Below are 26,622 nucleotides of genomic sequence, written 5' to 3'. Positions count from 1 at the left end.
ATGAAAATTGGCATTGAAATGCAGCTCCCAGGGGTCGCTCCGGTGCCTGTGCTCCCCTGGGAGCAGGGGTAGGAGTCCCCCTAGAAGAAGCCTGCAGGGATTTGATCCCGGTAGGTGGAGGCTCATTGATGTTCTCTTGCTCACAATCGCGTTTCTGTTCCGTGAGCTGCATTCCCTGCCTGGGTGGGGCATTTCCCTACCTTCGTGCTGGGGGAATCGCCTAAGAAAGAAAAAAGTCGCTGTTTCTCCCCAGACGGGAGGGCAGGGCGGGGTGTTTGTGAGTGCGGGGGAGTGGGGGGGGGGGGTCTTCTTTCTTCTTGTGCCCCCCTCTCGTACACCTGCAGAGAGCACACGGACAGCTTTCGAGCTCTGAAGGCTCTGCGAGAGATGCTGCTGCCCAGGGGAAGGCACGGGCTGCCACACGGATGCGGGGGACATAAAAGCCAGCGGCTGCAGGTGGAGAGGATCCGTCCTCTCTGCAGCCTATCGCGTGCCCGAGTTCACCCCCCACAATATATATATATATATAAATATATCTCTATATATATGCACCCACCTTGTCGTTCAGGTTCTGCAGCGCCTCCTTCCCCGTGGCACTCCTGATCTCCACCTTTCTCCCGAATTCAACAGATGGTTCCCCTCCCTTCCCGCTCTGCTTGGAATAGACGGACTGAGCATCCGGACCCAGGTGGGCAACATCCTTCTGCTTTGCCACGACTTTGTTACATCCGCGGCCCACCGAGAGCGAGTCGAAGTCGATGGTCTTATTCTCCAGGGAGCCTTCCACCGGGCAGAACATGCCACAGAATTTCTGCCGGGGCTTGGGACTGCCCGAGCCCAGGTTTTTGAAGAAGGCTGGCACTTCTTCTTCCTCGCCCTGCCGCCCGTTCTGCTTCCTCTCAGCCATGGCTGGGGTGGTCTCCCTGCTGAGGGGGAATGACAACAGCGGTAACCAGGAGGATCCTGCACACACACACACACACACACACACACGGAGAGAAGAGATGGGGAGGGGGAAAAAGGAAAGCGATAGGAAAGAAACAGATCTGGGTCCTAGAGATACAGCAACATCAACTGCAAAGGGCTGTGCCCGGCAGGTCCCCTGCCCCCATCGGCACCAGCCAGCCTGTGGCTCGCTCTCTTTGATGCAGCGCAAAGTTGAAGCAAGGATGAGGCAGATCCTGCTGCAATAAAGGGAGGAGGCTTCAAGTTCCCAGCATCCAGATGAGGAGGGAGGGAAAAGGAGAGAGAGAGAGAGAAGAAAAAAAAAAAAAAGCTCACTCTGCAGCAGAAACTGAGGACTGCTCCGGAAGTGATGCGAATGGTGAACTGGCAAATGGACTCGATCAGGTTGGAGCAACAACCCCCTTCACACCCACCCTCTCCCCCTCCCCTTCCCCGGCGTGCAGATCTCGCTGTTCCAGGAGGCTGATGGGGACCGGGCACCTCCTCCCCTCCGGCTGCTCCCCTTGCCCGGGCAGGGCAGAAAGGGGCTCTGCCTCCCTCCCTTCCTCCCACCAGCCTGTTCCCTGCCTCCCCCAGCCCAGCAATGGTGGAGAGCTCCGGGAATCCCATTGTTCCTCACTTTTCCCAGCGCCGCGGAGCCGGAGGGCGGGAGCAGCTGGGATCGCAGCTGGGTCAGTGGGGCTCGGGAGCAGAACGCTGACTCAGCTTCTTGGAGGTTCGGGCGCCGCTGGTGCAGACCCTCTTCAGGGGGAAAAGGGCTGATGGATGGCACTGAAAAGAGGATGAAACAGAGACGCAGATGGGAGAGGGATGTGGGAACCGGGGGAGAGAGGAAAACGAGCTGGCAACCGGGACTTACCTCCAGGAGCCAAAATATTGACCTTGCGAGTCAGTTAAGCCTCTGCAGTGCCAGGAGACCCCGGTTCCTCCCTGCGGGAGATCAGGGGAGGCAGCCAAAGGCGGCTAGGGCTGGGGGCAGGTTTCTAGAGGAGGAGACAGAGCAGCCCCGCGCGCTCCTGCCCGTGGTGACCGTGACCCTGCGACAGGGGCGAGGGGAGATGGGGACAAAGGGGACATGGGGGCAGAGGGCAGGGAGGCAAAGGGGAGATGGAGGCAGAAGGGAGATGGGAGCAGAGGAACGATGGAGAGGAAAGGAGAGATGGGGTAGAGAGAAGATGGGGGCAGAGGGAAGATGGGCAAAGGGGAGATGGGGGCGAGGAGAAGTGGGGGCAGAGAGGAGATGGGGGACAAAGGGGAAATGGGTGATGGAGAGCAGATGGGGCAGAGCGAGGGTGGGGAGCAGAGCGGAGATAGAGGGCGAGGAGAGATGTAGCGCAGAGGAGATAGGGAAGAGGGAAGATGGGGGCAAGGGAGAGGGGATGAGGTCAAGGGAGAGACGGGGGCCCCGGCGGGTCTCGGCTCGGCCCCCGGCGCTGTCCCTTCAGCACTACCCGCGCCCGGCGCGGTGCGGGTCAAAGCCGGCCGGACTCTCGCTGCCCGGCGCAGCCCCTTCGCTGCTGGGCTCCAACCCAGCGCCTGCTACGCATGTCTGGCATAATCTGGGACTTATTCCCCAGGGTTTGTACCTAAACGAGCCGCTCCAGGGCCGGCAAGGTGGAGGGAGGTCTGGGGTCATTCCCAAAGGGCTGGTTCGAGCAGAGTCCACCAGACCCTGTGAGCCTGGGAGACCCTGGGGACGTGGGAGCAGAGCCAGTCTGGTCACAAAGGTAAGAAGTGCAGCAAACAATAGGTCGAACGTGGCCGTCTCCACATGTTAATACGTTTTTCATGTGTGATTTGGGGCCCTCAGGATAATCCATATGTGATATTTGTGCGGGCCAAACCCAATGGCCAGGCTACTTATTCCCATGCATTATTCATTGATAGGCATCTTTGCACATGCATGCATTAACAGTTAAATGAGAGGCATCTGTGTCCAAATGGCTACCAAGCACCTTTGCAAGATTAAAAAAAAACACCCCAAAAACTACTAAAAGAAATAAATCGAGGTGTATTTAAAAAAATAATAATCCCAGAGCCATTTCTCCCTGCAAACCACACCGAAATCAAGGCATTTGTATCCAAAAGGTGGAAAACCACCAAAGCCAAGGTCACAGCTGAGCAAAGCCCTGTAATAAATGCACAGTGCAGTGATAAAAGACTCCAGACTAAAAGGAAAAGAAAATAAGCCTGCAGTTTGGCCCTGGAGGATGAGGATGATGTGCTCTGGTAACTAATGAAGGAGGGGGGAATGCAAAGACAGGGGCTCTCCAGGGAAACAGCCCCACCTCCTTCCCCTCCTGGGATCATCCCCAAGGACCCAGCAGGGTTATAGCCACGCTGATCTCAGGTGCTTGGCTGGGGACTGGAGCCCAACAGATGGTCTCTCAGGTACACACAAGTGCTGTTTTATTTAAGGTTTATAAATATTAATTGCCACAGCACTGCTGATCAGGCAGCACTGGAGCTGCGGAGAGCGTTGGTGGAGGCTCCAGCAAGAGGAAAGCCTTGGAGTGATTGTGTTGACACGTTCTGCAATTTGCTGAGATGAAGGCAGTGGCTTTTAGGGACAGCCTGGAATCCAGCTCATTCATCTCTTGGCACAGACCTGGAAGATGCTCAGATGGCCACAGGCACAGGCTCTGTGGAAGGGTGGGAAGGATCTGTCAGGAAAGCCAGAGGCTGTGCAGGGATCCAGACAGGAATGAAATCCTGCAGACAGGACTAAATCTCCAAATGTCTCAGAGCTGGTAAAAGTCACTTCCAAAGGCTGAGTTTTCCTGCTGTACAGATCTGACTTTTTACAATAACCCTACCACATACAGATAACCTCACAATGAATATCAATCTCCAAGTGCTTCCCCTTTCCACAGGCACCTGAGGACACACTGAGCAGAATTTCAGTTTCAGGGTTTGTATTTCCCGCTGGGTTTATGGCAACTCTGTTGAAGACCTCACCCGTGTCTGCTGATCTGCTGAGACTCTGGCTGGTCTCTTGTATCAAACCAAAGATGATTTCAATCACCCAGAGGAAATTCAGGCATTCCAAAAAATTACTGAACTGCTAAAAGACATCCTCCTTTGGCTTTATTCTCCTTTTTGGGTATTTCACAGTGTCTGTCTACTAATTCTGTTTTTATAGTCCTTTCATGGACACTGAAAAAACAACAGAGGCAATTTAAAAAAGTATCGCAGTCCGGCTCACTGTGATCCCTAATCTGGCTCGGCTGGGGGAAGCATGGCATAAAATAGAGGAATGGGTACAGTGAACTTGCCCAAAATAAAAGATCTTTAATGGCAAAATAACAAATGCAGAAACTGCACCATCTGAGGGGCAAGATCCAAAGGGCTGGGGGCATGGCAAACACAACCAGGGATCTTTGAGGGCAGGGTCCAATCATCAACTCAGAACTCTGCCTTATATACCAGAACCAGCTGAGAAAAAGAAGCAGAAGCCTGACCAGATACAGGATAGTTCTATCAGCAGCCTGGCTCCCATGACCCCACTCTTCTCGCTGTGATCTGGCTAGGTGTGCCCCTTCAGTATCCTGTTTCCCATGGCCTCAGGCTGATGCCTTCTGTCAATGCTGCTGAGGCAAAAGTCCCAGCTGGATGCAATTCCATAAAAAAGTTTTTATTTCCACCTATGAAACCCAAGTATCAGATCTTGCAAAACTCCCAACTGTAGCAAGTTCTATTTATTCTGTTACACTTGAACTGAAACACTTAAATGTGTCTACATGATTCCACAGCTTTATTCCTCAAATATTTCTTCCTCCAGGAAAAGTCTTAGCATGAGTAAAGATGCACCAACCAGTGCAGTGAGAACTCAGACCCTCAAAATCGCTCTGGGTTTGGGACCAGACATAGAAATTATTGCCTACATGAGTCCCACTAAACCTCTATAATGCCTGTAACACAAGCCTTGTTTAAGATTCCAGAATTTCCAGTCAGGTATTATCAGATTCCCATCAACTTTGTTATCATAAAGAGAATATGGGATGATAGAATTTATATTTCAATTTGAGTTCATAGCTACATAACACAGAACAATTCCTGAGTAGTAACATATTAAGCCAGCAATTGGAAATGCCCATGCTCTAAGCATGGAAATAACAACATTTTACTGAAAAATCACTGGCAGCTGATAATCCATGTGTTTAATAATCCCATAGGGTTTCTATTTTCACTGAGAACCGCATAAATTACTTTGAGAATGACACTGACTCTGATTTGAATTTCATAAACCTGGTGTCAATATGAAAATTCCTCAGAAAACTGCTCATATTTGGCCCTACAAAGGTGAGGAAACACTGGAGAAACCTAAACACAACCTTAGAAATTGATCAGGGCAATTGGAATCACACTGGTAGTTTCAGTCTCCATGCAGCAGCTTTTTATTCTGCTCTTGTAATGAACATTAATTATTTCTTGCTATATCAGTTATAGGGGTGTGCAGAGCAGAATAAGCTGAATGCTTATTTGCAAATAAACCATTTAGCAACACATGAAAATGGGTTAAATTTATAACATGGTATGTGGATATATTAATTGAAAAGAGGAACAAAAGAGGGAAACTAAGTAGAAAGACATCTTCAGATTTTCTTAATATCCTAAAACTCCGGACACCTTGGAGCAAGTGACTTCCATCAGGAACAACACCCCAGAAAAGTGATGAATAGAGCGCTTACCTGAAACTGCAGAGGAGAGTGGCAGAATTGGCCTAATTTAAGATCCTTTTATGCTCCTGCACAAAAGTCCTGAGTGCCATAAGTACTCCCTGGCTTCAGCACTCAGCACCCCATGAGAGGAGACAATCCCCATCTGGGGATTTGCCTTGGCAGAGACAAGGAGAAGGATGGCATGAAGACCCTGGATTGCACAATTTTCTTTTGCAAAAATAACTTTACACTGAGAGAAAGGAAATGTGAGCACAAAGATAGGCATTGGGCTGGCTCCTTGTCAAACAGGGGGAAAATTGTCTCTTTACTCTCATACTGAGACTTCCTTCATGCGCAGAGCCCTGGAATCTGACTGGAAAAACTCAGGAGCACAGGACTGATCCCTGTGTCACACCAATGGTGACCAGCAATTTCTCATCTCCTGTTCCATCTGGCCAAGAAATCCCAGCTTTTACAAGAGCCTGGAGCGACAGGACAAGGGGGAATGGCTTTAAACTGACAGAGAGCAGGTTTAGATGAGATAATAGGAAAAAATTCTTTTCTGTGAGGGTGGTGAGGGAGTGGACAGAATTCCAGAGCAGCTGTGGCTGCCCCTGGATCCCTGGAAGTGTTCAAGGCCAGGCTGGACGGGGTCTGGAGCAACCTGGGATAGGGGAAGGAGTCCCTGCCCATGGCAGGGGGTGGGGATTAGGTGGGATTTAAGGTCCCTTCCCACCCAAATTGTTTTGGGATTCTCTGATTCCACTCCTCATGAATGAAATGTCTAATAGTGCTTTATTCCATTTCATTCTCACAGTTACTTCCAAGGCTGAACAATCAAACTTGATTTGAATTAGAAACAAGGCAATATAAGCTCTATGTTGTTTTATTTGTCTTCCATCCTTATGTGAGATAATTGCTGCAAATCCAGAATTTTCTTCATTATTTAACAATTAAGAACCCAGACAGGAATTACAGCAGTATATTCCACCATTAAATTGCCATTATTAAACTAAATGACAGCAACTACTTCCAAATCTGGGGCTCTTCCTATTGCAAATAATTAATTATTAATACTTCCAGTGGGTGCAAGATTTATAATGCAAAGCAGGATCCAAGTGAAATTTGGGCATTTTCAGAAGCAGAACTCTGTAACAGAACTCCACTGAGTCAATTCTCCGGTGAGAATGTGCAAAGAAAGCCTGGCACAAGCCACTGTGGCAATTTAAGGGATGGCTTAGAGAGCTCCAGCCTGGATCTCTGTAGGGGATGATCTGTAAGGTCTCTTCCAACCCAAACCACTCTGATTCTCAAAGAGAAGCTCAACAAAGCTTGAATGTAAATCAACAACATTTTAGGGATGCTCAGAGCAAGGATCTGTTTTAGGCTGTGCTGAACTCTACAACCAGCACTGCTTACAAAATTATGCAGCCCTTAAAAGCATCAACCTGTTGCATGTGCCATTGCAATAACAATTCCCCTGCCTGGCCAGAAGCTGGGAAAGCCACCTTCCCTCTTTCTGAGTGTTGCCTTACCCATTGCTGCTCCCACATCCCACCCTGGATTTGAATTTTCTAAGGCACATGTTCGTGATCAGGAGGTGGCACTGAATAACTGCCATTTCCAGAACACTCCTTGAGTATTAAAAATCCAACCAAATCCTAAAATGCTTCATTGGATTGGAAATTGTTGTGGCAGAGCATAAAATCTGAAAGACCAAGTTGTCCACAGAGAAATCATTAACCAACTTCCCTTTGGGATATGATAATTGCTGGAGTGGCTGACAGCTTTTCTTGGCGGTGAGCACTCAAAGACGAGACACATTATTTCAGGAACATTAAAGACCAGCAGAAAGTCTTTTGATAAATGAATACAGTCCATTCAAATGCTGAGACAAAGATCTTTGTTTTTTCCACGGTCCTTTTTATTTCTGTTTATCCTATACCTCACTTTTCCTTTATGTTTTTTCCCTCAGCGACCTCAGCTAGCATAAATTTCTAAAAATTAGATGATTTCTGCCACTCAGATTTTGTTGCCAATAGGTTTTAGTCCATGCAAACAGTTTTGGTCCATGCAATAGTACAAATATTGAGTCAATTGCCACTCAGATTTTGTTGCCAATAGGTTTTAGTCCATGCAAACAGTTTTGGTCCATGCAATAGTACAAATATTGAGTCAATTACCAGAGGATTTTCCAAAGGTCCAAATGGAAATGAGGCCCACAATTCTCAGTGACTTCCAGAGGGAGTGGAGAGCCTCATTGCTATCAAAATCTCTCCTCAATAATCCAGCATGTGAAAGGCACCAGCCCGCCCTAAAATCAGATTTTTCTCAGCTATTTCCAGGATGATCATGGACAGAAGCAACAGGAATCTCTCAGAAGTGTTCAATATTTAAGACAGAATTTCCAAAATTTTTGATTTCCTTGAGAACCACAAATGTCCTGTGACATTTGGAAGCCCCACCACAGCTGAATTACAGCTGATGACTGAGATATGCTTCTTCCAGACAGTGTCATTAAGAGAACTCACCCATCTAACCACAAAAAGGCAACATTAAATATTAACATTTCCTCTGAACTCCTCTCTCAGAATATGACAGCTTCTGGCTCACCATCACTGACATTTGTGTGGAGCTGGTACTGGGCAGGAAATAGCCATTGATTTGGGGACAGGAAATTATCTGAAGTTTTTCCAGCATTGTCTCAAAAGAACCCAGAATTGATAATGGCAACTTTACTATTGGAACATGGCTTAAAATCTGACCTTCCAAGGCAGGGAGCTCTGGCCAAAAAGCAAAGAGGAGTGAGTGAATATCAGTTTATGTCCTGTAACTGGGATCTCCTGACTGCTCCCCATCTCCCCAGATAAGGTCTTCCCATTGCAGACATGCCAGAGCTGTAATCCATGTGAACTTCACACACCTCCCAAGTACTACATTAATAAATAATAATGTCAAAAATAATAGCCAAGGTCATAAAGCACAGCTTGGCCTGTGATTCCCCTGCTTGACTTTGAGTGCTGGCAGCTCCCTGGGTTCCTCTGAGACAGGGCACAACAGCACTAAAAATAAGAATCAGATGTAAATTCAACAGGACAAGGAGCTCAGGTTCATGAAAAACAATTTCTTCTTGGATTAACACACTGCAACTGCATCAGGGATGAAGCTCAGCTTCACCTTTCCTTTCAGCTGCTCTAGAATTGCTCTCCCCTGTCGTGGCTCTTCCCTAACAATTCTAGAGCAGCACTTCCCATTCAGTGAAACCACCTCGCCTTTTACTGGAATAAAAATACTTAAGTATAACATAATGATATCCTGGGACATCATCTGCCATGTGATACTTACATTTCAGGATGCTGGGCTTAGGGAAGGCTTCCTTGGGCACTGGAGCCAGTTTTGAGCACCCAGACGCAGCAACAGAATCCACACTTGGTTCAGAGCTGAGAATATTCATCACACATTCACACAGGCACATCCCACCAGCACAGAAATCCTTCCCCTCTCCCTTGTAAGGAATTCACTGTGCATATCTGAACTCCACAAGTTGAAAGAAAAGAGGGGGAGGGTCCATCAGGCCCCAGGGGAGGAAGGGATGCTGGATGAAAATGCCCAGGTGAGTTCAGAAGGTGTTGCTTGCACTGATGGTTCTGTTTATCAGCTGCACTGGCTGGAATCTCTACCAGTTCATAGTGCAAAAGCATCTTACCATTAAGCTGCATTAAGCAGCTTCGCCTTGTGTTTGGGGATGGCTTTAGAGCCTATTTTAAACACAGGGCACCTGTCTGCAGAGGTAGGCTCTGAAAAACCACTCTGAATGCTCTGCTGACTTACATGCACACATCACTGACCTGGTGAACCCAGGTGAAGGAGAGGAAAAATATCTTGAGTCCATCAATAGAAGTAAACAGACTGTCCTGCTTTATTCTGCAATAAAAATGCCAACCAGAGGCAGTAATAGAGAAGAAAGAACTGCTACACTGGAAATCCAATGGCTATGGCTAAACTGGGCCACAGTGCCAGATAGGTACATTTTTTTCCAACTGGAAAAAATAGGAAATAACTACACAAAACAGATTTTCAAGCAGTGCAACATTTTCAAGAAACAGAAAGAACTAAAGCTTCCTATATGCTTCAGGTCATTATTGCAGCAGGTCATCAGCTGTATAATATTACAAACATACACAGAAGCAGCAGCCTTTTCCAAAGGTCTCAGTCAAAGATTTCCTTGATGATCAGTGTTGCCAGGGAGCTGGGATTTGGTTCAATGTCAGAAAGAAGAACAGGGATGACAAACAGTTAAACAAAAACTTCATGCTGAAAATTTCATGCTGAAAATTTCGTGCTGTAAATATCAAAGCAAAAATCAAACCAAGTCATTAAGTCCCATAACAGGAAAACTTCCCCTTTCTCTCTTGTTTTCACAAAGATTTCTCTCCTCTCCACATGTGATGTCTGGGAGAGCCAGTGCTAACTGGAAAGATACCTCAGTGTTGCTGAATTTTAATTTAAAGCTAAGAAGAAGCTTCAAGCTTCAGTTTCAAGCAGTGATGTGCCCTGGGCTGTCTGTGCACTGCTCAGGTTCTTCATTTTGCTGACACAGCTTGAAAACCCAATCAGGCCACGCTGCCCAGCAGGAGAGCCCAGGCCCCTCTGCAAAGCCTTCATCCCAGCACTCATGCACAGCCCCCAAAACCATTTGTCATTTCTGAAAATCTCATCTCATTACATTTTAAACAGTCCCACAGACAAAGGCAGCATTATTTGCCTCACTGTACACATGGGAAATGAGGCATAGAAATTCAAATTCACCTCCAACCACAGCAACAGCCTGGGACAGAGCAAGACACTGGGCCAGGCTCCTGTTGTGCGCAGCCAGCCCTGTTTGGGGATCCTCCTCCACCACTGCTCTGCCCTCACAGTTCCCTGCCCCTGTTTCCAGGCAGGAACAGCATCAGTGGTAAGAAAAGGGACTGAACAGACCAACAGCCCTGAAGCCTCAGATCTCTTTGTGCTGCTCTGCACAAAGTCTGGGGCATTGCTGTTGCTGCTGCAATGAACCAGCATCCTTATGTTGCACTTATTAAATAAATTTAATCTTATTAAACTGCATACAAGCTTTTATTTCATAAATCTGTTTGCCTTCCAGATCACCCAGAGAGTTAACTCCTGCCTGGGCTCTGCTTTTCCTCTCCATAACCTTGCAGACAGCACTCCTGACAAACCAGACATCCCTGTGATTCCAAAGCTGCCAACTTGGAGCACTTGGAATGGGCCACAGAGAGGATGGGAGTATCCAGGATGCTGCCTTAGCATCCCATAAACTCGGTGCCAGTGTTTCAAAAAGAGTACAAGTTGCTTGTATATTCCCTTTAATATGTGCTTTATACATGGAAATATTTGTTTAAAATCACCTAAAACCCCTGTTGAAATGAAAACACAGGGTATCACTAACTCTTGGAGGGGAGCAGTACCAGGAGATGCAGAATTTCTGTTACATTTTGGGCAGAACAGCCTTTCCTGACCTGGTGTGCTGGGATTTTGTTTTAAAGATCTGAGGTCAACTCTAAACAATTTGTTAAATAAAATTGAGTGAATCAAAATGTAAAGTTTCAGGTTTCCATCTGATAGGGATCATCTCCTCTGGAGGCCAAGCAGGTTGAATTGTACTTTTGTAGGATCAAATGAAATGTTTGCAGAGAAAGTTCTTACTTCAAAATTAAGAGCTGCAGTTTAAGAATCACTTAACTACCTGCAAAGATAATTTGAATAAATATTTTATAAATATTTTGATAACTTGAGTAAATTGATACATCAATCTTTTAATTCATTAATTCTTTAGTGATTAGAAAATTAGACATGGGGATTAAAGACAAAGTGACATAATAATAAAATTAATTACTTAAGATGTCTATTGCATTAGGCATTAATTAATCAGCATCTCAAAAATCAGATTTAAGAAATATTAGTGGGCAATCAGTTTTTTACTAATAAGAACATGTACACAACTCAGCACCAACAGAATTACCTGAAATATCGTCAACATCAGAAAATCCATGAAAGTCCAGTCAATTTGGTGGAGCAGGATTTTAAAGCACATAATTTTTTGGTGTATCTCTCTTGTTCAACTCAAGGCAGGACACATTCCCTGAGCCCAAAATATATTCCCACTCTCTAACTTTAACAAACAGCAGTAGAAACTAAGTGAAGGCAAATATTGAAGAATGTTTCACCAGTACCAAGTGGGGGAATAAATGATCAGGTCTGATAGAAAAGATGCTCTGACTGAGGATAAATTTCAGGGTGCTGGGAGGAAACAGTCACCACTATCTCTAGCAATAATTAAGTTGGGAAGCTGGGTTTGATTCCTTATGAGAACACAAGGAATGTGGTCACTGGAAACCTGTCCCCTCCTTGGAGATGATTCAGTCTCTCTCACCTGTGACTTTCTCTCCCATCACGGTTCTTTGGGAGTCCCTGTGTGTGTGCAGCCTTTAGCACTGGGTCATTTTCAAGGTTATTTGAGTTCTGTCCTAAACAAAGACCATTAATGTGGCAGCAAGGGCCAATTTCTGAGCTCCTTCCCCAGTTCTGGAGGAGTCTCTCCTCCTTTAACTAGAACAAGCGCCGTCCCTTTGGTGGGACACGTCTGTTAAATGGCACAGACAACACTGACCCTCTGCTCCCGCCGGTTACAGGACAGACCATCCCTGAGCTCTGATGTTTTCCATGGCAGCAGCAGCTCCCAGAGGGAGAGCAGTGCTGGCAGAAGGAAAAGAGCTGCATTGTGTCTGGAGAGGGGATGTCTGCACACTGATAAAGGAGCACTAAGTCAGTCTTCAGAGCACTCGCAGCTGCGGAATCTACCGGCTCCAGTTCATCCTGCAAAAACACCACGGTAAGCTGCTGCCTCCCCAGAATGCCCACCAGCGTTCCCTCCTGCAAAGATCCAACTGTACAAAGCTCCCAAATTTCCCCTCTTTGTGTACTGTGGACATACGGTTCATTGTGGAGTGCGCAGAGACAAAGGCAGAAAGCACAAGCTCACAAAGGAACCCCCGGCTAAAAAGCGCTGTGCACTCAGGGGTTAAAAAGGAAAGCGAGCTGTGAGTATGTTTAGAACAGCAGGGCATCAGCTGGAGCCGGCACGGAGGCTTTCCCACTGCCATTCATAACAAAATCAGGAGGCAGAAAGTTACTATAGCAATGGCAGCAGAATGCAGCTCCTCAGAGGCTAGAGAGCTCCTGCAGACATCGGGGCTCTGTGTCCCCATCCTGCAGGGTGTGAACTCCCATCAGCTCCACTGCACCAACATACCCCCCTCTCCATGCAATTCTTACTGTAGATCACTGAATTTTAGCTTAAACCTCACTGAAACGAAGCCCAGCTAAAGACAAAGCACAACCATCCACCCCATCACTCTCCAGGCGCTGAAGCAGCCAAAAAGTCACCCATTCCTGCACAATGAAAGATTGGGCTCACTTTATATGACAAAAAGCACTGGGCAATAAAACCATCCACGGGTACAGACCCCTCCTCCAATGCCTTTTTCCAGGCAGTTTATCAGTTGTGGATTTATCCACTTCCAGCAGGGTAAAGCTCTGCTGGTGTTGGCATGTTATCCCACTGGCCAGCAGCGTGACAAAGGTGTGACAAGGGATTCTCAGGTGTCCAGGACCACCTCCAAACCTGACCTTGAGGTTCCTGCAGAGCTGTACTCGGTCCCTGACTCAGCCCCTGGGCCTGGGTTCGACACAACTTCAGCAGCACCTGGATGGGGCTTGTGTGAAATGAATTCAGCATTGTTGGTTCATCTCCAGGGGCCACAGTTTCCATATGTGCTAATGCAAAACTGAGCCCATCTCCCAGGAGATCTGATTGTCCCCACATAAACACAGGAAAGCCCTGGGGAATGCTGATCCAGAAGGACTGGCTGGGACAGAGAGCAACCCCCTGCAATTGTAAGAAACCCCAAAGCTAAGGTCTGGTTCAGATACATCCATAGAAGATCATCTTCCTACTCCACAGATCATCCCCTAAAAGCCTAAAATCACAACTTCTGTATTGACCAGGAGAGATGCTGAAGGGATATTCAGTGAAAAGAAAGACATGATCAGCCAAAAAATATCACAGTGTGAATGTAAATTAAAGCAGCCACAATACCTGTTTACCCCCGGGGCTTTTAACAGATGATGGGAATACAGAAATGGCTTAGAACACTCCTTGTGTCTCCCTCCTGTTTATCCCCATGTCCAATTGAGCGATTCAAATCAGACCCAGAGGAATTTTCCCATTCAGGGAAGGCTTTGGACTACATTTCCCCCTCTATTAATAAACAGTTGCTGTCTGAGCTCTGCCAAAGATTCTCAGTGTAAAAACAGAGCAGACTGAGACCACTTTACCCAAAAATCTTGCAATTTCTATTTTCATTTCTGGATTAGCAGAACCAGACTCTTTCACCCCTTGTGAAGCAATGACTCCACCAGCAATGACCATCCATCCCCAGCTTGTCCAGCTCCCACACAGCACCACTGACACCCTGCCTGATGATTTCATCTGCCTCACCTTGTTTTCCCTAATTTTTAAAGCTGACCATTCTGCACACAAAATGGGGGGCTGCTGCAAGCACTGATTTCTAAATAGGCCACGTTGCCTTGGTTACCCATTGCCAAGCCTCTCCCGAAATCAGCCTTCACCTTGGATTAGTTCTGTTTTCTGTGTTACTGAGGAAGTTCTGCTCTCAGACAGCTGGACTTACATGAATCAATTAAATAAATAAAAACCTGAGGGAAATGTCCTTGGATGTGCAGCATTTGTGAAGTCTTGTACAAATCCCCGTCAGAAACAACAAAACCAGCATCAGAGGATGCACCTCTGTATCAGTTTGGCACAAAGGAGGTTTCAGAGCACTCTAGGCTCAGCGTATGTCCCCCTCCCGAGGAGCTGGAGCTGACACAACTCTGCTGTCCATTAGTGGTGAGACAGAACTAAAACTAGGGCATCACTGCTGCTGCCTGGGCCCAAAGCCCTTGGCTGCCCCTGCCCCAAAGCCCAAATCTCCACAGTTCAAAGAAGGCAAGGGAGGAAAGAAATCCCTTTGTGCTGATTTTACAGAGGGAGAACAGCAGGATTTTCGGGATTGTCAGATTTTAGGGTTACAAGCAGGTCTCCTGAAAGGGGTGCGGGATGTTTGGCACGGGGACTCACACCAGGGTGGGTTCAGGGTGCTGAACACTCATCAACACAGCACAGACCAAAATTACTCACAGAGATCCATCACGGGCTGCTTTTGATAAACAGACACATTGAGAGAACTTGGATGTGTCAGTGGGTAAATCCAAAGAAGAAGACACAGCCAAATCCAACAAAAGCAGTGCTCACAATTTCTGTTCACTATCCTCCTGTTCCTAGAAATTAGCTATTTTCTGTAGCTACAGTTAAAAATAACACCTGATTAAAATTTTCAACACTGTCTGGGAGAATTGAATCAGAGCTAACTAAAATGTTAATATTTACTGAGAAAAGTCTCTGCATTCTTCTGTGTAGAGAGCAAGTTATATTTGGTTAATCCCATTTTTGGAAAGTACAGGCAACATATTCAGCACTGTAAACCAAAGGGTTATTGCTATCTATGTTTATTGTATTTCTAATTGTCATATCAAGTGAAAATTCTTTAAGAATGTGAAATAAATAAGATATCCTGCAGCACTCCTGCTCCACCTCTATTGAGTTGTAAAGGCCACCTCTAAGGCTTTCAGTGTTGAATCTTAATTGGATCTTCCAAACAGAAACAATCTACTCCTCACACAGGAGTTCCAGTAAGGAGAAAGAAAAAGAACAAGGAATTTTAATTGCACTGCAATCCTTCCTTCTTGCAAACACCACATTGCAGGGACCTAACAGACTAGAACCAAAGGCAAAATTCACTGGGAACCTCTCAAAAGAAAACACATTAAAATCCATTCATAGATGGATCTTCAGGCATTCGGCCATGGTGTTGTTTAATGTAGGAAGTAATATAAATGAAACCATTTGTCACTCCTGACTGAAAGGAAAAAGGGGAACCAGCCAATTTGTCAGCAGATTTTGCCTTCATCATAATTGCTGCATCCATCTTTGCTGCTTCTCCATGCCCCACCACAGGCCCTGCTCCAATCTGTCAGCAGTTCTCACACTCAGCTTTTGTTCTGGGAAAACATTTCATTCTATAGTTCATATATCTTGATGAGAGCCCTATAAATATACACCATTTTCTACCCTTGTTCCTGAGCTGTATCCAGCACCCTGAACAGCCAAATTACCTTTCAGCACCGCATTAAGTCAATGGTTCTCCACTGCAGAGCACGGGTGTCGATGGGGAAAGAGCCCACTGAGCCACCCTGCACACTCAAACAACCTGCAGCTCATCAGTTCCATCAGGAATGGTCCCAGTCTCTACAGAATATTCAAGGTTGACAGCAGGCTGCCAACTGCAATTCCTGACAATCCAGACAAAGATTTCCCAAGAGGATTTGAGATCCAGCTCCCATTTGGCCTGTGCTGCAGCAGGCAGTGCTCTGCTGGGCATGAAGATGAGTTGGGAGGATGGGGATTAGGGCAGCTTTCTTAGGGAGTTATTGGACTCTGGTATTACCCAGACCCTGTCAGAACCTCTGACCCAAATTAAGTTTGGCAGAAATATATTCCAAACCTGGGCTATGGACTTGTGTCCATTCACACCATGGAGTTACAGAATGGTTTGGATTGGAAAGGACATTAGAGATCAACCCATTCCACCCCCTGCCATGGGCAAGGACACCTTCCACTATCCCAGGATGCTCCAAGTCCCTGGCCTTGGACACTTCCAAGGATCCAGGGGCAGCCACAGCTTCTCTGGGAATTCCATCCCTGCCCCTCCCTACCTCACAGGGAAGAATTCCTTCCTAAGATCCTCTAGCCTTCCTCTCTGGCAGTGGGAAGCCATTCCCTCCTGTCCGGGCCCTTGGAAATTCTCTCTCCATCTTTCTTTTAAGTTCCTTCAGTCACTGGAAGGCCACAATGAGGTCAACCCAAACCTTTTCTCCAGGCTGAACAATCCAGCCTTTCCTTCCAGCAGAGCTGCTCCACCCCTCTGATCATCCTGGTTCCTCCTCTGGACTCTCTACAACACCTGCTTCTTCATGGGGCTGTGGAGAGGACTCCCAACTCTTCCCACAGCTTTAAAGCAAATGTTACAAGCATCTTTTATTTGTGACCATCACAATGTCAGAGTAGGAGTCCCAATAATTCCCAAGGCAGGGTCCTGACAGCCCTTCTGCAGGGCAGCCAGGCCTAGGTGGAGCAGTTTAGCTGTGCTGCTCCTCCAGGTTGCAGGATAGGATGCCTTGGGACTTCAAAGGGGTTTTGTGTGTATGTGAGGGTATTTTGCAACCCTTGGGAAAATCAAATTGCATGTGTTCCTTGTGCTTGTCCCTGATTGCCCCAGTTAATGAGTTTTTAGTGCACTGAACCCTACTTAATACATTGCCTGATAAAATGAGAGTAATGAATCAATTATCCAGAAGGGCCAGCTTTTGATCGCTCTTACGCACTTATCACAGCGGCAGGGTCCTTTCCCCACCCTCCTCAGCATCACAAACCTTCCCTTTGTCATGATGTCCTGGACACAATGAGGGGCCCCTCTGGGGGAGTAACGTGGCTGCTGTGTGGACAAACACTTGGCCTTGCTGCCACTTGTGCCTTGCTCAGCTGCTCTCAAGTCTCCAGCCAGGACCACACTGGAGAATGCAGTTATCCTGGAATCACAGCCTTGTTTGGGTGGGAAGAGACCTTAAAGATCATCCAGTGCCACCCCCTGCCATGGGCAGGGACACCTCCCACTGTCCCAGGCTGCTCCAAGCCCCATCCAACCTGGCCTTGGGCACTGCCAGGGATCCAGGGACAGCCACAGCTGCTCTGGGCACCCTGTGCCAGAGCCTCCCCACAATTATTCATCTACACTAACTGAGGACATATCTTCTCCACCAAAACTAAGCCCTGCTGAGCTCTCTGTGCTACCACCAGTTTGATATTCACACTTTGATTGCAGCTGTTTGTACTCTCCATGGGAAGTGCAAACCCATGGCATGGGGGGTGACAGTCCCCACAGTCAGGCTGAGCCTGCTCCCAACACACCCCTTAAAACATCGTTAGCCCCAGTTCATGGAACAGCCACTGCTGACAGAGCTCTAGGAGTGTCTGCTGTCCCCACGGTGCTTTCCTCAGACTGTCTCCTGCTGCTGTGCTGACTTGACAGATGCAAAGTTTCTCCTCCTATTTTAATCCACTGAAGCTTCTGACCTTTTATGTTCCCTCTTTAGCTTAGGCTGCCCCTCTCTCATGGCAGCACAGCAGTAAAACCCTTGGAAGTCATCCCAAAAGAGGAACTACTGCAAACAGCCATACTTCACTATTCACTCCTCACAGCTGAGGAAAGAAGTATCTTCCTTTACTGCAGAACTAAAAAAAAAGAACTAATGCTCCTGCAGGAGCCTATCTGTGAGGAAAGAAGGATTTCTTCCACCTTAGTGACAAATGTTCCTGCATTTCTAGTGGAGAAAGAAAAAGAGAAATCCTAAGCAACCTCTGAAATCATCTTCCCAAGGCTTCTATACACCTCACAACTTATTTATTTCCAAAACACTTTGGGGGTTGATGCTCTCTACTGAACTCCACAGTGCCACAGTGAATAGCTGAAGGTACACGAGTTTTGCCTGGAATTTTGTGGATGATGAAAACAAGCAGATTTCTTTTTTTTTTTTTTTTTTTTTTTTTTTTTTTTTGTGTGTGTGTGTGTGGAAAGATAAAACAGCACCTGTATGGCCCTCCAACCTTCAAACTTGGGAAGAAGGAAGGGAATAAGCCTTGGAAAAAGTAAAGGAATAGAAGGGACTTAAATAATCAGACTTCCACTGAAAGAAACCTCACTGTAATTTGGGTAAAGATCATCATAGGACTCCAGACCATTCCATTTCATTCAGCTATGCCTGGATAAACCTGAATACATCAGGGTCAGGCCCTGCCAGAACAATTCATCCAGACTGAGTCATTCTGCAGTGCCCTCCTTCCACTTGCTCACAGACACAGAGCAGAGACTCTGAGCTGGACCAGTCCTGTCAGCTCAGCCCCATCAGGAGACTGGGAGGCTCTGAAACCTTCAGGTCTTGATAATTCCATTGGATTCTGAACAAAATAATCCTTCACCCCTGAATTAACACCTAAGCACAGATAAACTCGAGAGGAGCCCAGCCCCAGACACAAGTCTGGTCAGGGAGCAGCAAGCCAGAGCAAACAGCTTCACATTCCAGACTGGGTGGATCCCCCTGACGTTTGGAAATACTGGCTCTGATAGTCCAGCTGCAGAGCTGGAGGGCAGCACCTTCCTGCCAGCCTGCTTGTTTATCTTGGTATTTCTGGATCAGCAAATCAGGCAGCTGACCCTAGAAATAACAGCTGAGAGCAGCCCAGCACTCACCACCACTGTCAGGAAGGGCTCTTCCGAAGATCCTGATGTTACAGGGAGGGGGCACAATAGAAATACTCTGGCCAGATGCCCATCCTGACAGGAAAAACCCTGAAGTGTTTACAGCAAGGGCTTCAAAAGGGCTTAGCAATTAAGATTCCCAACTTGAGACGTCTTACAGAGGCCCAAATTCTTAGTGTGCCTGCCTCCAGCAGGTTGTGCATCCAATTTCCAGGCACATGGGAACAGAGACATGTTCCATGCCAAGGAAACAGAGGTGTGATCCAGGGAAGGAAGAAGGTTTTGCTTTTTAATTTTTCTTTGTTTCCTCATCCTCCTATTGGAGGGATGGAGCAGCTTTGCTGTGAGGAAAGGTTGAGAGAATTGGGATTGTCCAACCTGGAGAAGAGAAGCTTCAGAGTGACCTAATTCGGGCATTCCAGTACCTAAAGGGGCTGACAAGAAAATGGAGAGACAATTTACAAGGGATGGAGTGCCAGGACAAGGAGGAATGGCTTCAAACTGCCAGAGGGAAGGGTTAGATGGGATACTGGGAAGGAATTCCTCCCTGTGAGGGTGATGAGGCTCTGGCACAGGGTGCCCAGAGCAGCTGTGGCTGCCCCTGGATCCCTGGCAGTGCCCAAGGCCAGGTTGGAAGGAGCAGCCTGGGATAGTGGAAGGTGTCCCTGCCCATGGCAGGGGGTGGCACTGGATGATCTTTAAGGTCTCTTCCAACCTAAAACATTCTATGATTTGTCAGACAGAGATCCTGATAGAGGGAAGAAGAAGCCACTAAAGAGGGGGCTCAGCTGCAGGAACTTTAAAGCCCTGAGAGACCCTCAGGCGGGGGGGGGGGGGGGGGGGGGTAAAGCCTGGATTGCTCTGCTGAAACTGAGAGCAGAGAAGCTCAAGAGCTGGAACAGCTCTGCTACAGCCACCTCAAGGAGTTCACCTCCCTCACCAAACCCAGGGCATAACAGATTCTAACCTATCAGAATATATCTGCAATTTTCCCTTTAAATTCTTGGAAAATGACCTTTCTGAAGCAGAGCTATTTTAGCAGTCAGCCAGTGAAAGAACAGCCCATGGCAAGCTCAGGGCAGTAATGGACTCTGAGGAGCTAGGAGATGCTGCTGAGGCTGGGAAAGCACAAACACAAGAACCTGCTCATTGGTTAAAGCCAGGAGACTCCACATCCCTCTTGGAGCAAAGCTTGGAGTGGCAGAGGTGGGAGGATAAATACAGCTGCAACCCAGGGAAAGCAACAGCAAGATGTTTGGCAATGCAAATATTGTTCCCTGGCCAGGGAAAATCAAAGGGAGGCAGAAGCAACATAGGGCAGAATATTTAAGCATCTACCAGCACCCTGCAAGAGACGAAAGCTCAGCACAGACAGCTATGACAAACTTTATATTCAATTTATGTATAAATGGCCTTATTAAAAGTCTGTGTTATCCCACCCTACAGAGTTTATAGAGGAAAAATACAGCTAGAAAAACCAGGACCTAATGAGTAACACACAAGGCTGTCTGGGCTGCTGTGATTAAATGCTTTACAGAAGCATCCTTAGGCCAAATCCCATTTCTTATTTCCCTGTCTGAGCCTAATGCTACAAATGTGTATCACAGCTTCTTCTTTCCTCCCACAACCATGCAAAGAGATATAGATTTTACTCATTTTATGCCCCTTCATCTTGAGCCAGATCTCCTTGTTCTTACCCTCAAAGTGAAACAAAATATAGTCTACGCATTGAGGGAAATGATCTTTTATCTCAAAGTATCCCACATCTCAGGAAAAGGAAAAAACCACCACTAGAATTGCAGACTTCCCTTGAAATATTCCAAATAGGAACACTAAAATATCTCCACAGCTCTGAAAAAATACAGTGTCAGTTTTACCCAAGTTATAGGTGATTTTTTTAAAAAAAAAGCTTTTAAAAACAATAAATTGCCACTAGTCACAAGCCAAATGTTGTCTTTTCTTCATGTTACCCAGAATCAACACACACAAAGGTCACATGATGAAGAATCAGTGTTGATTGATTGACGTTTTCTTTTAAAAATCAAGCTGGGATGAGAGAAAGTGTGGTTTTCCAGGGAAGTTGCTGCATTATCAGGAAGGGCTGCAGCAGCTCCTGGTTAATCGAGCTGCTGAAAGGTTAATTATCTGTCAGAACACACATGGGGTGGGGGAAAATCCCTGTGAGCAGTTGCTAGGGAGTAGAGGTTCCAGGAACAAAAGGCAAATGTGTGCTTGGGGCAGAAAATCTCCCTTCCTGGATTAGGGCTGGCTAGGGATGCACTGGTAGGGTTGGGAACCAGCAGGGCCATGACCCTGAGCCTGTTCAGGGCCAGGACTGGACTCGATGCTCCCTGTGGGTCCTTCCAGCTGAGAACATTCCATGATTTTGAGACTACCTGCAGGCAGAGCTGGCCTGGGAGCTCCCTGTGCCAGACCCAGCAAATCCTACTCCAGGCTGGAACTGCGGAGCACAAACAAGACACAGGAGGAGCAACAGCTGCCAGTTCAGCCTCCACGGCTCTGTCCCTCACCCCAGCACCTGCACCAGGACAGTGGGAGCTCCCCCTGGCCCTGCTCCAGGCTCTGCATGGCCATGGCAGCCCTGGAGGTCACAGGGGATGGAGGAGAGCTCGCTGTGTGCTTCAGCAGGCTCTGACTGAGGTGCAGAGAGCTGGCCTGGGCACCCTCAGGTTCCACAAAGGACAGACTGTGCACAGGGAACCTGAGCCATGTCCCTTATCAGTCCAGCTGCTGATATTTCACACACACCTCCTGCAGAAAGAAGCCTTTGCTTGGTGCTACTGAATTTGCAACTCCCAGTGAAGGGTGAGGTGTAGCACAAACTGGGCTTACTGGGACTCTAACCCAGCCTGTCCAGAAGCCTCAGCTTCCCTTCCTCGTGCTTTAAACCAGCTGTCTTCTGACAGATGCTGATGCTGGAAAGCATCCACTGCATCTTCAGGACCCTTAGAGGAGCCTGGTATATGACCCAGCTTGAGGACATTGTCACAGGGAGCCCCTCTGACAGCACAGTGATGTCACAGCCTACCGAGAGCAGCCAACACATGTGAAAGTTCAGCTCTCCTGCATGAGGCAACTCATCCATCCAAAAACTGGTGTGCCAGGCTGTCAGCAAATCCAGGCAGAGATGGGAAAAGCAAATATTTAGGCAGATTTTAACAAGTTGACCAAAAACCGATAGAAACTCACTTCAGGGAAAAGGAAAAGCAGCTGCTGGTTGAATATAATGGAAGCTCTAAGGAAGAAAGCAGCCCAGTGCATGTGAATGTTAATCAAGACCCATTTCTCTTCAAGCCAAAACATGAAGGTATTTACTGGTGTGTTGGAGAAAAGCCTTCAGGAGGTTTAAATTATCCTGTCCAACCCATATTCTAATGGCTCTGCCTGACCTCCAGAGATCATCACTGAGTTTCTGGCTCACTGCCCTGCTGCATGCGATAAAAGCATGGGGGGCTTACCAGCAAGGTTTTCATTGCTCTCCATGGGAGGCCTGGGAAGGCCAAGGGATTTTGCCTGGAAAACAACGTACATTTCCTTGTTGACAAGAATGTTGAGGGACAGATTTTATACCAGGCTCTGTGTGTGCACTGAGAAAGCATCAGAACATGGCAGCATCACTCATCCCACTTGGAATCACTCACACCCCATGCACAGAGATGTCCAAGGCTCCCCCTCCCCTGCGCAGCAGAATTTGGCACAATCCCAGTTTGGTTCACACCAACAAGTTGATATCACAGACCCACTGCTCTCCAGTGAGACTCCACAATATCAACTCACTGCAGAAATGACACAATGGATTTTCAAATCCTGATCCTCATGGCACAGCTCATGCAGCATTCCCGTTGCCTGATCCCACTGAATAAACATAGTGTTGTAGTAGAGATAAATGTGAAATACTAATTTTATCAAAAACAGAGATTAAAAATATGCTCACTGACTCAGCATGCTGACACATCTAGTTCAGTAATTTAAGACTAAAGACCATCACCTCATTATCGCTGTAAGATACGGCCCAGAAAACCAGCCCATCAGAAATCATGGAACTCCACACAAATATGAGTCTCATAGGAATATTCTTCTATAGGAATATAAATTCAGTAATTGCTTCATGGGTCATTAAATCTGGTTTTATAAACTAAGACAGACATAGAATATAATCCAAAACAAATTACACCAGAACAGGTCAGAGAGCACACATTAGCATGCAATTGGCTGACACTAAAATTATCTACACTGGCTGAGAATTTGGAAAAAATATCCTTGGTATTTGGGATCATTTAATGAAAGGATTATAGAAATCCTTTGCTTTTAACTAAGGTCATTAACATCTTTCCACAGCACGTTAATATTTCCATTTTACAGAGGACTGAGTCACAAAGACTTTCCTACAGCCGGTATCAAATCAGTGGCATAAAGGCACCTGCTGCTTCAAGTACTTATCCTGGAAAACAAACACACAATTCCTATTTCTAGCCAAATTAAAAAATAAAATCCTGAACACTTGGAGAAGATCAAATTCAGCAGAAAGGGGTAGAGAGCAAAATAAACTGGAAAGAGAAAGGGGAAGTTGTGCAGCCTGTGTGGTTTTGGCTGGCAGTGGTTGTGCCAATTATACAAATTATGCAAATGTGATGCTCAGCTAGGTGCGTACAGCAGCAACAACATACAAGTGTTTTGGGACAAAAAACACATGTTCCCATGTTTCAAGCATTCAGAATCACAAATCCCAGTCAGAGAGTTCTGGCAGACACGGGCTGGGAGGAAATCTTTTCTTTTCTGCCTTTTCTCCTTATTTTCTTACATTTATCCTATTATCGATTCCCAAATGCTCCCGACTGACCCAATCCTCCCCGTGCCACTCCATCTCCCTTCCTCATGCACTCAGCAGCACAAGGATTTCCGGCAGCTCTCCGCCCGCTCCTCACAAACCCGAAACTCTCGTGCACAAGCGCTGAAATCTAATTAACACCCCCTCCGCTAATTTCACATTAACTTCGCTCCGACTGCACTGCTGGGAGGAGCGCTGGGGATTTATCAGCGGCTCTCACAGAAGGGGACAGAAAGCAGCACTTTGAGCATCACTCTTTTCTCTTTTCCTCTCTCAGACCGTTCTGCCGGGAAAGAAAAGCCCCCAAAGAGAGTCTGGTGTGGAGGCTGCCAGGGTGACATCACCGATGGTGCCACCGCAGGAGCAGCCAATTGGGGAGGGCTCTCTCGCTGCCGTCCCTCTCACCTACTACAGGAGCCTATAGGAGAATGTTCCACACGGGAAAGACTCAATCCTGTTTCGTCGATGCTTATCTTGCCACTCCTCCCCTCTCTCCCCTCGCCACTCCAGCGTGAGTGCTCCTACATCCGCACAGCCGCGGCAGAAGAACCCTGCACAGCAAACACGCGGGTCTGAGCATCAGACTGCAGGAAGGGATTCACATCACAGCCTCCTGCTGCTGCTGGGGAGCAGGGAAATCCCTTCTGTTCAGGGATTTCAGTGGGAGGAAGAACCTTCCTCCTCCTAGTCACTGGCGCTTTTAACTCGTTGTTATGACAATGCAGCCAACAGACTCTGGGTTTCTATCCCAAATGCGGTAAAAGCAATTCAGCTCCAGCCAGAGAGCCCAGCCAGGCCTGCAACGCTGTGAAAAGACAGCAGAGAATTTAAAGGTGGGGCTCAATAGCCTTGAGCCGCAGCAGGGGAGGGTCAGATTGGACAGCAGCAGGAATTTCCTCCTGGAAAGGATGGTCAGGCCTTGGCAGGGGCTGCCCAGGGAGGCTTGGAGCCCCCAGCCCCGGAGGTGTCCCAGGAAGGCCTGGATGCAGCACTCAGTGCTCTGGGCTGGGGACACGGTGTGGATCGGGCACAGCTTGGACTTGATACTCTTGGAGGGCTTTTCCAGCCTCAGTGATTCTGCGCTCTGCCTTTCCCTGGATACCTGTGAACTTAACTATACAGGACCTAATTTTTAGCACCCTAAGCCCAGCATCAGACTGGGGCAAACTGCAGTGCTTGCAAGAACGCCCTGCTTACACCAGAGATCCTCGCTGTAGCAGCTGTCTACCAGGAAACGGGCACATAAAGCTGTTTATGAGCTGAAGCTATTAAAGAAATTTGTTGAAACCCCAGAGATCTCTTCTACCTGTCAGACAGTGCTCTTAAAGCAGCAGCTGTCATTGTCTGCTGCTTCTCACTCTGAAATGAAATGACAATTGGCACATTGTGGGAGCAAGTCTGGGCTGTCTCCCGGTAGTGCTGCAGCCTTCTCATGTGAGAGGCGAGCAGCCAGGCTCCCTGGGAGAATCCTAAAGGAGACTGTTGTACTCCAGGCACACAACTTCAAACCCAACTAACTTGCAGCACCTAAAAGTCTTGCAAGTACAAAGAGATTTTTATGTCCCATTCTTTGCAAAAAATATCTGAGCACTGCTTCAGCTCTGGCCAGCCCTCACACACTACAAGGCTTTAATTCTGACTTTGCAAAGATGAAGCTGAAAAATCCAGCTCTGTGTATCCATTTCTGACTCTGACAGGAACTTTGTTCCCATCTTAGCAGTATTTATAAAAGCAGCTGTATTTTTACAAAGAACCCTGTAATTGGAGCTGTCTCGATGAGCCCAGGAGCAGAAATGCTCTGACCTTGCCAGGCCTGGGCAGCACAGACAGCACAGCCCAGCAGGGCAGAGTCTGCAGCTCCTTCTGACCTCCCATCTGTAGGAAACTGCATGAGAAGAATTCTATCTTATCCAGCACCACTGGGAGTAAACACTGGTCACAAAGCATTCTCTAGGCCTTCAGGAGGAATTCTCAGACAGAAAAATCCAGAATAGTTCCAAATTTGGAGCTGAATACTGATTTAGTGCGCATCCCACTCTTACCTATAAACATGACAGACCACTTCATAGAATCCTGGAATGGTTTGGGTTGGAAGGGATGTTAAGGACCATCCCATTCCACCCCCAGCCATGGGCAGGGACATCTTCCACTATCCCAGGGTGCTCCAAGCATATCCAACCTGACCTTGGACACTCACAGGGATGGGGCAGCTGCAGCTTCTTTCAGCAACCTGTGCCAGGGCTTCCCCACTCTCACAGGGAAGAATTTCCTCTGTATATCTCACTTAAGTTTCCCTTCTTTCAGTCTGGACCCATTAGTCCTTGTCCTGGCACTGCAGGTCCTGATGAAACTGTAAATTTCCTTTACATCCTCCTTCCTTGGAGGTGAAAACAAAGCAGTGGGCCCTGAACACCCCCATCCTAGGTTGTGCCAGCTCCAGTTACACAAATCAACCATGAAGTGACAGCGTGCAAGACCTGGAGCTCTCCCAGCATCCCCATTCCTACCTGATGGAACTGTAGGGCCCATGGAACCAGGAAACACACACAAAACAGGGCAATATTTTGTCTCAGTCATCAAACTCCCCCTGACAGAGCTGTGGACTCAAAGAGGCTTGAGGTGTTTGAGCAGAATGGAGAAGCAGTGT

At 47.3% G+C, this 26,622-nt stretch overlaps 1 protein-coding gene and 1 long non-coding RNA gene across 3 annotated transcripts in view; one reads left to right on the top strand and one right to left on the bottom strand.

The window, feature by feature from the left end:
• The window catches only part of DPYSL2 (dihydropyrimidinase like 2), a 52,473-nt gene extending 51,529 nt beyond the window's left edge, over nt 1–944 (bottom strand). The window contains exon 1 of the mRNA XM_071454836.1: nt 557–944. Coding sequence (XP_071310937.1) covers nt 557–907 — 351 coding nt within the window. The 5' untranslated portion in view covers nt 908–944. The remainder of the gene's footprint in view (nt 1–556) is intronic.
• A 412-nt stretch (nt 945–1,356) lies between these two features.
• On the top strand, nt 1,357–11,227 carry LOC139603852 (uncharacterized). 2 transcript variants are annotated; one of them, XR_011683823.1, is made up of 3 exons: nt 1,357–1,637; nt 2,544–2,693; nt 10,774–11,227. It is a non-coding gene; the product is annotated as an uncharacterized lncRNA (long non-coding RNA). The 2 variants fall into 2 exon arrangements; XR_011683824.1 differs by having other exon boundaries at nt 1,357–1,681.
• Nucleotides 11,228–26,622: the final 15,395 nt, after the last annotated feature.

Source organism: Agelaius tricolor, unplaced genomic scaffold (genome assembly GCF_023055355.1).
Source record: "Agelaius tricolor isolate 1412-34295 unplaced genomic scaffold, bAgeTri1.0.p SCAF_41, whole genome shotgun sequence".
In the NCBI taxonomy this organism is placed as follows: domain Eukaryota; kingdom Metazoa; phylum Chordata; class Aves; order Passeriformes; family Icteridae; genus Agelaius; species Agelaius tricolor.
This window is presented reverse-complemented; position numbering and strand designations above follow the sequence as displayed.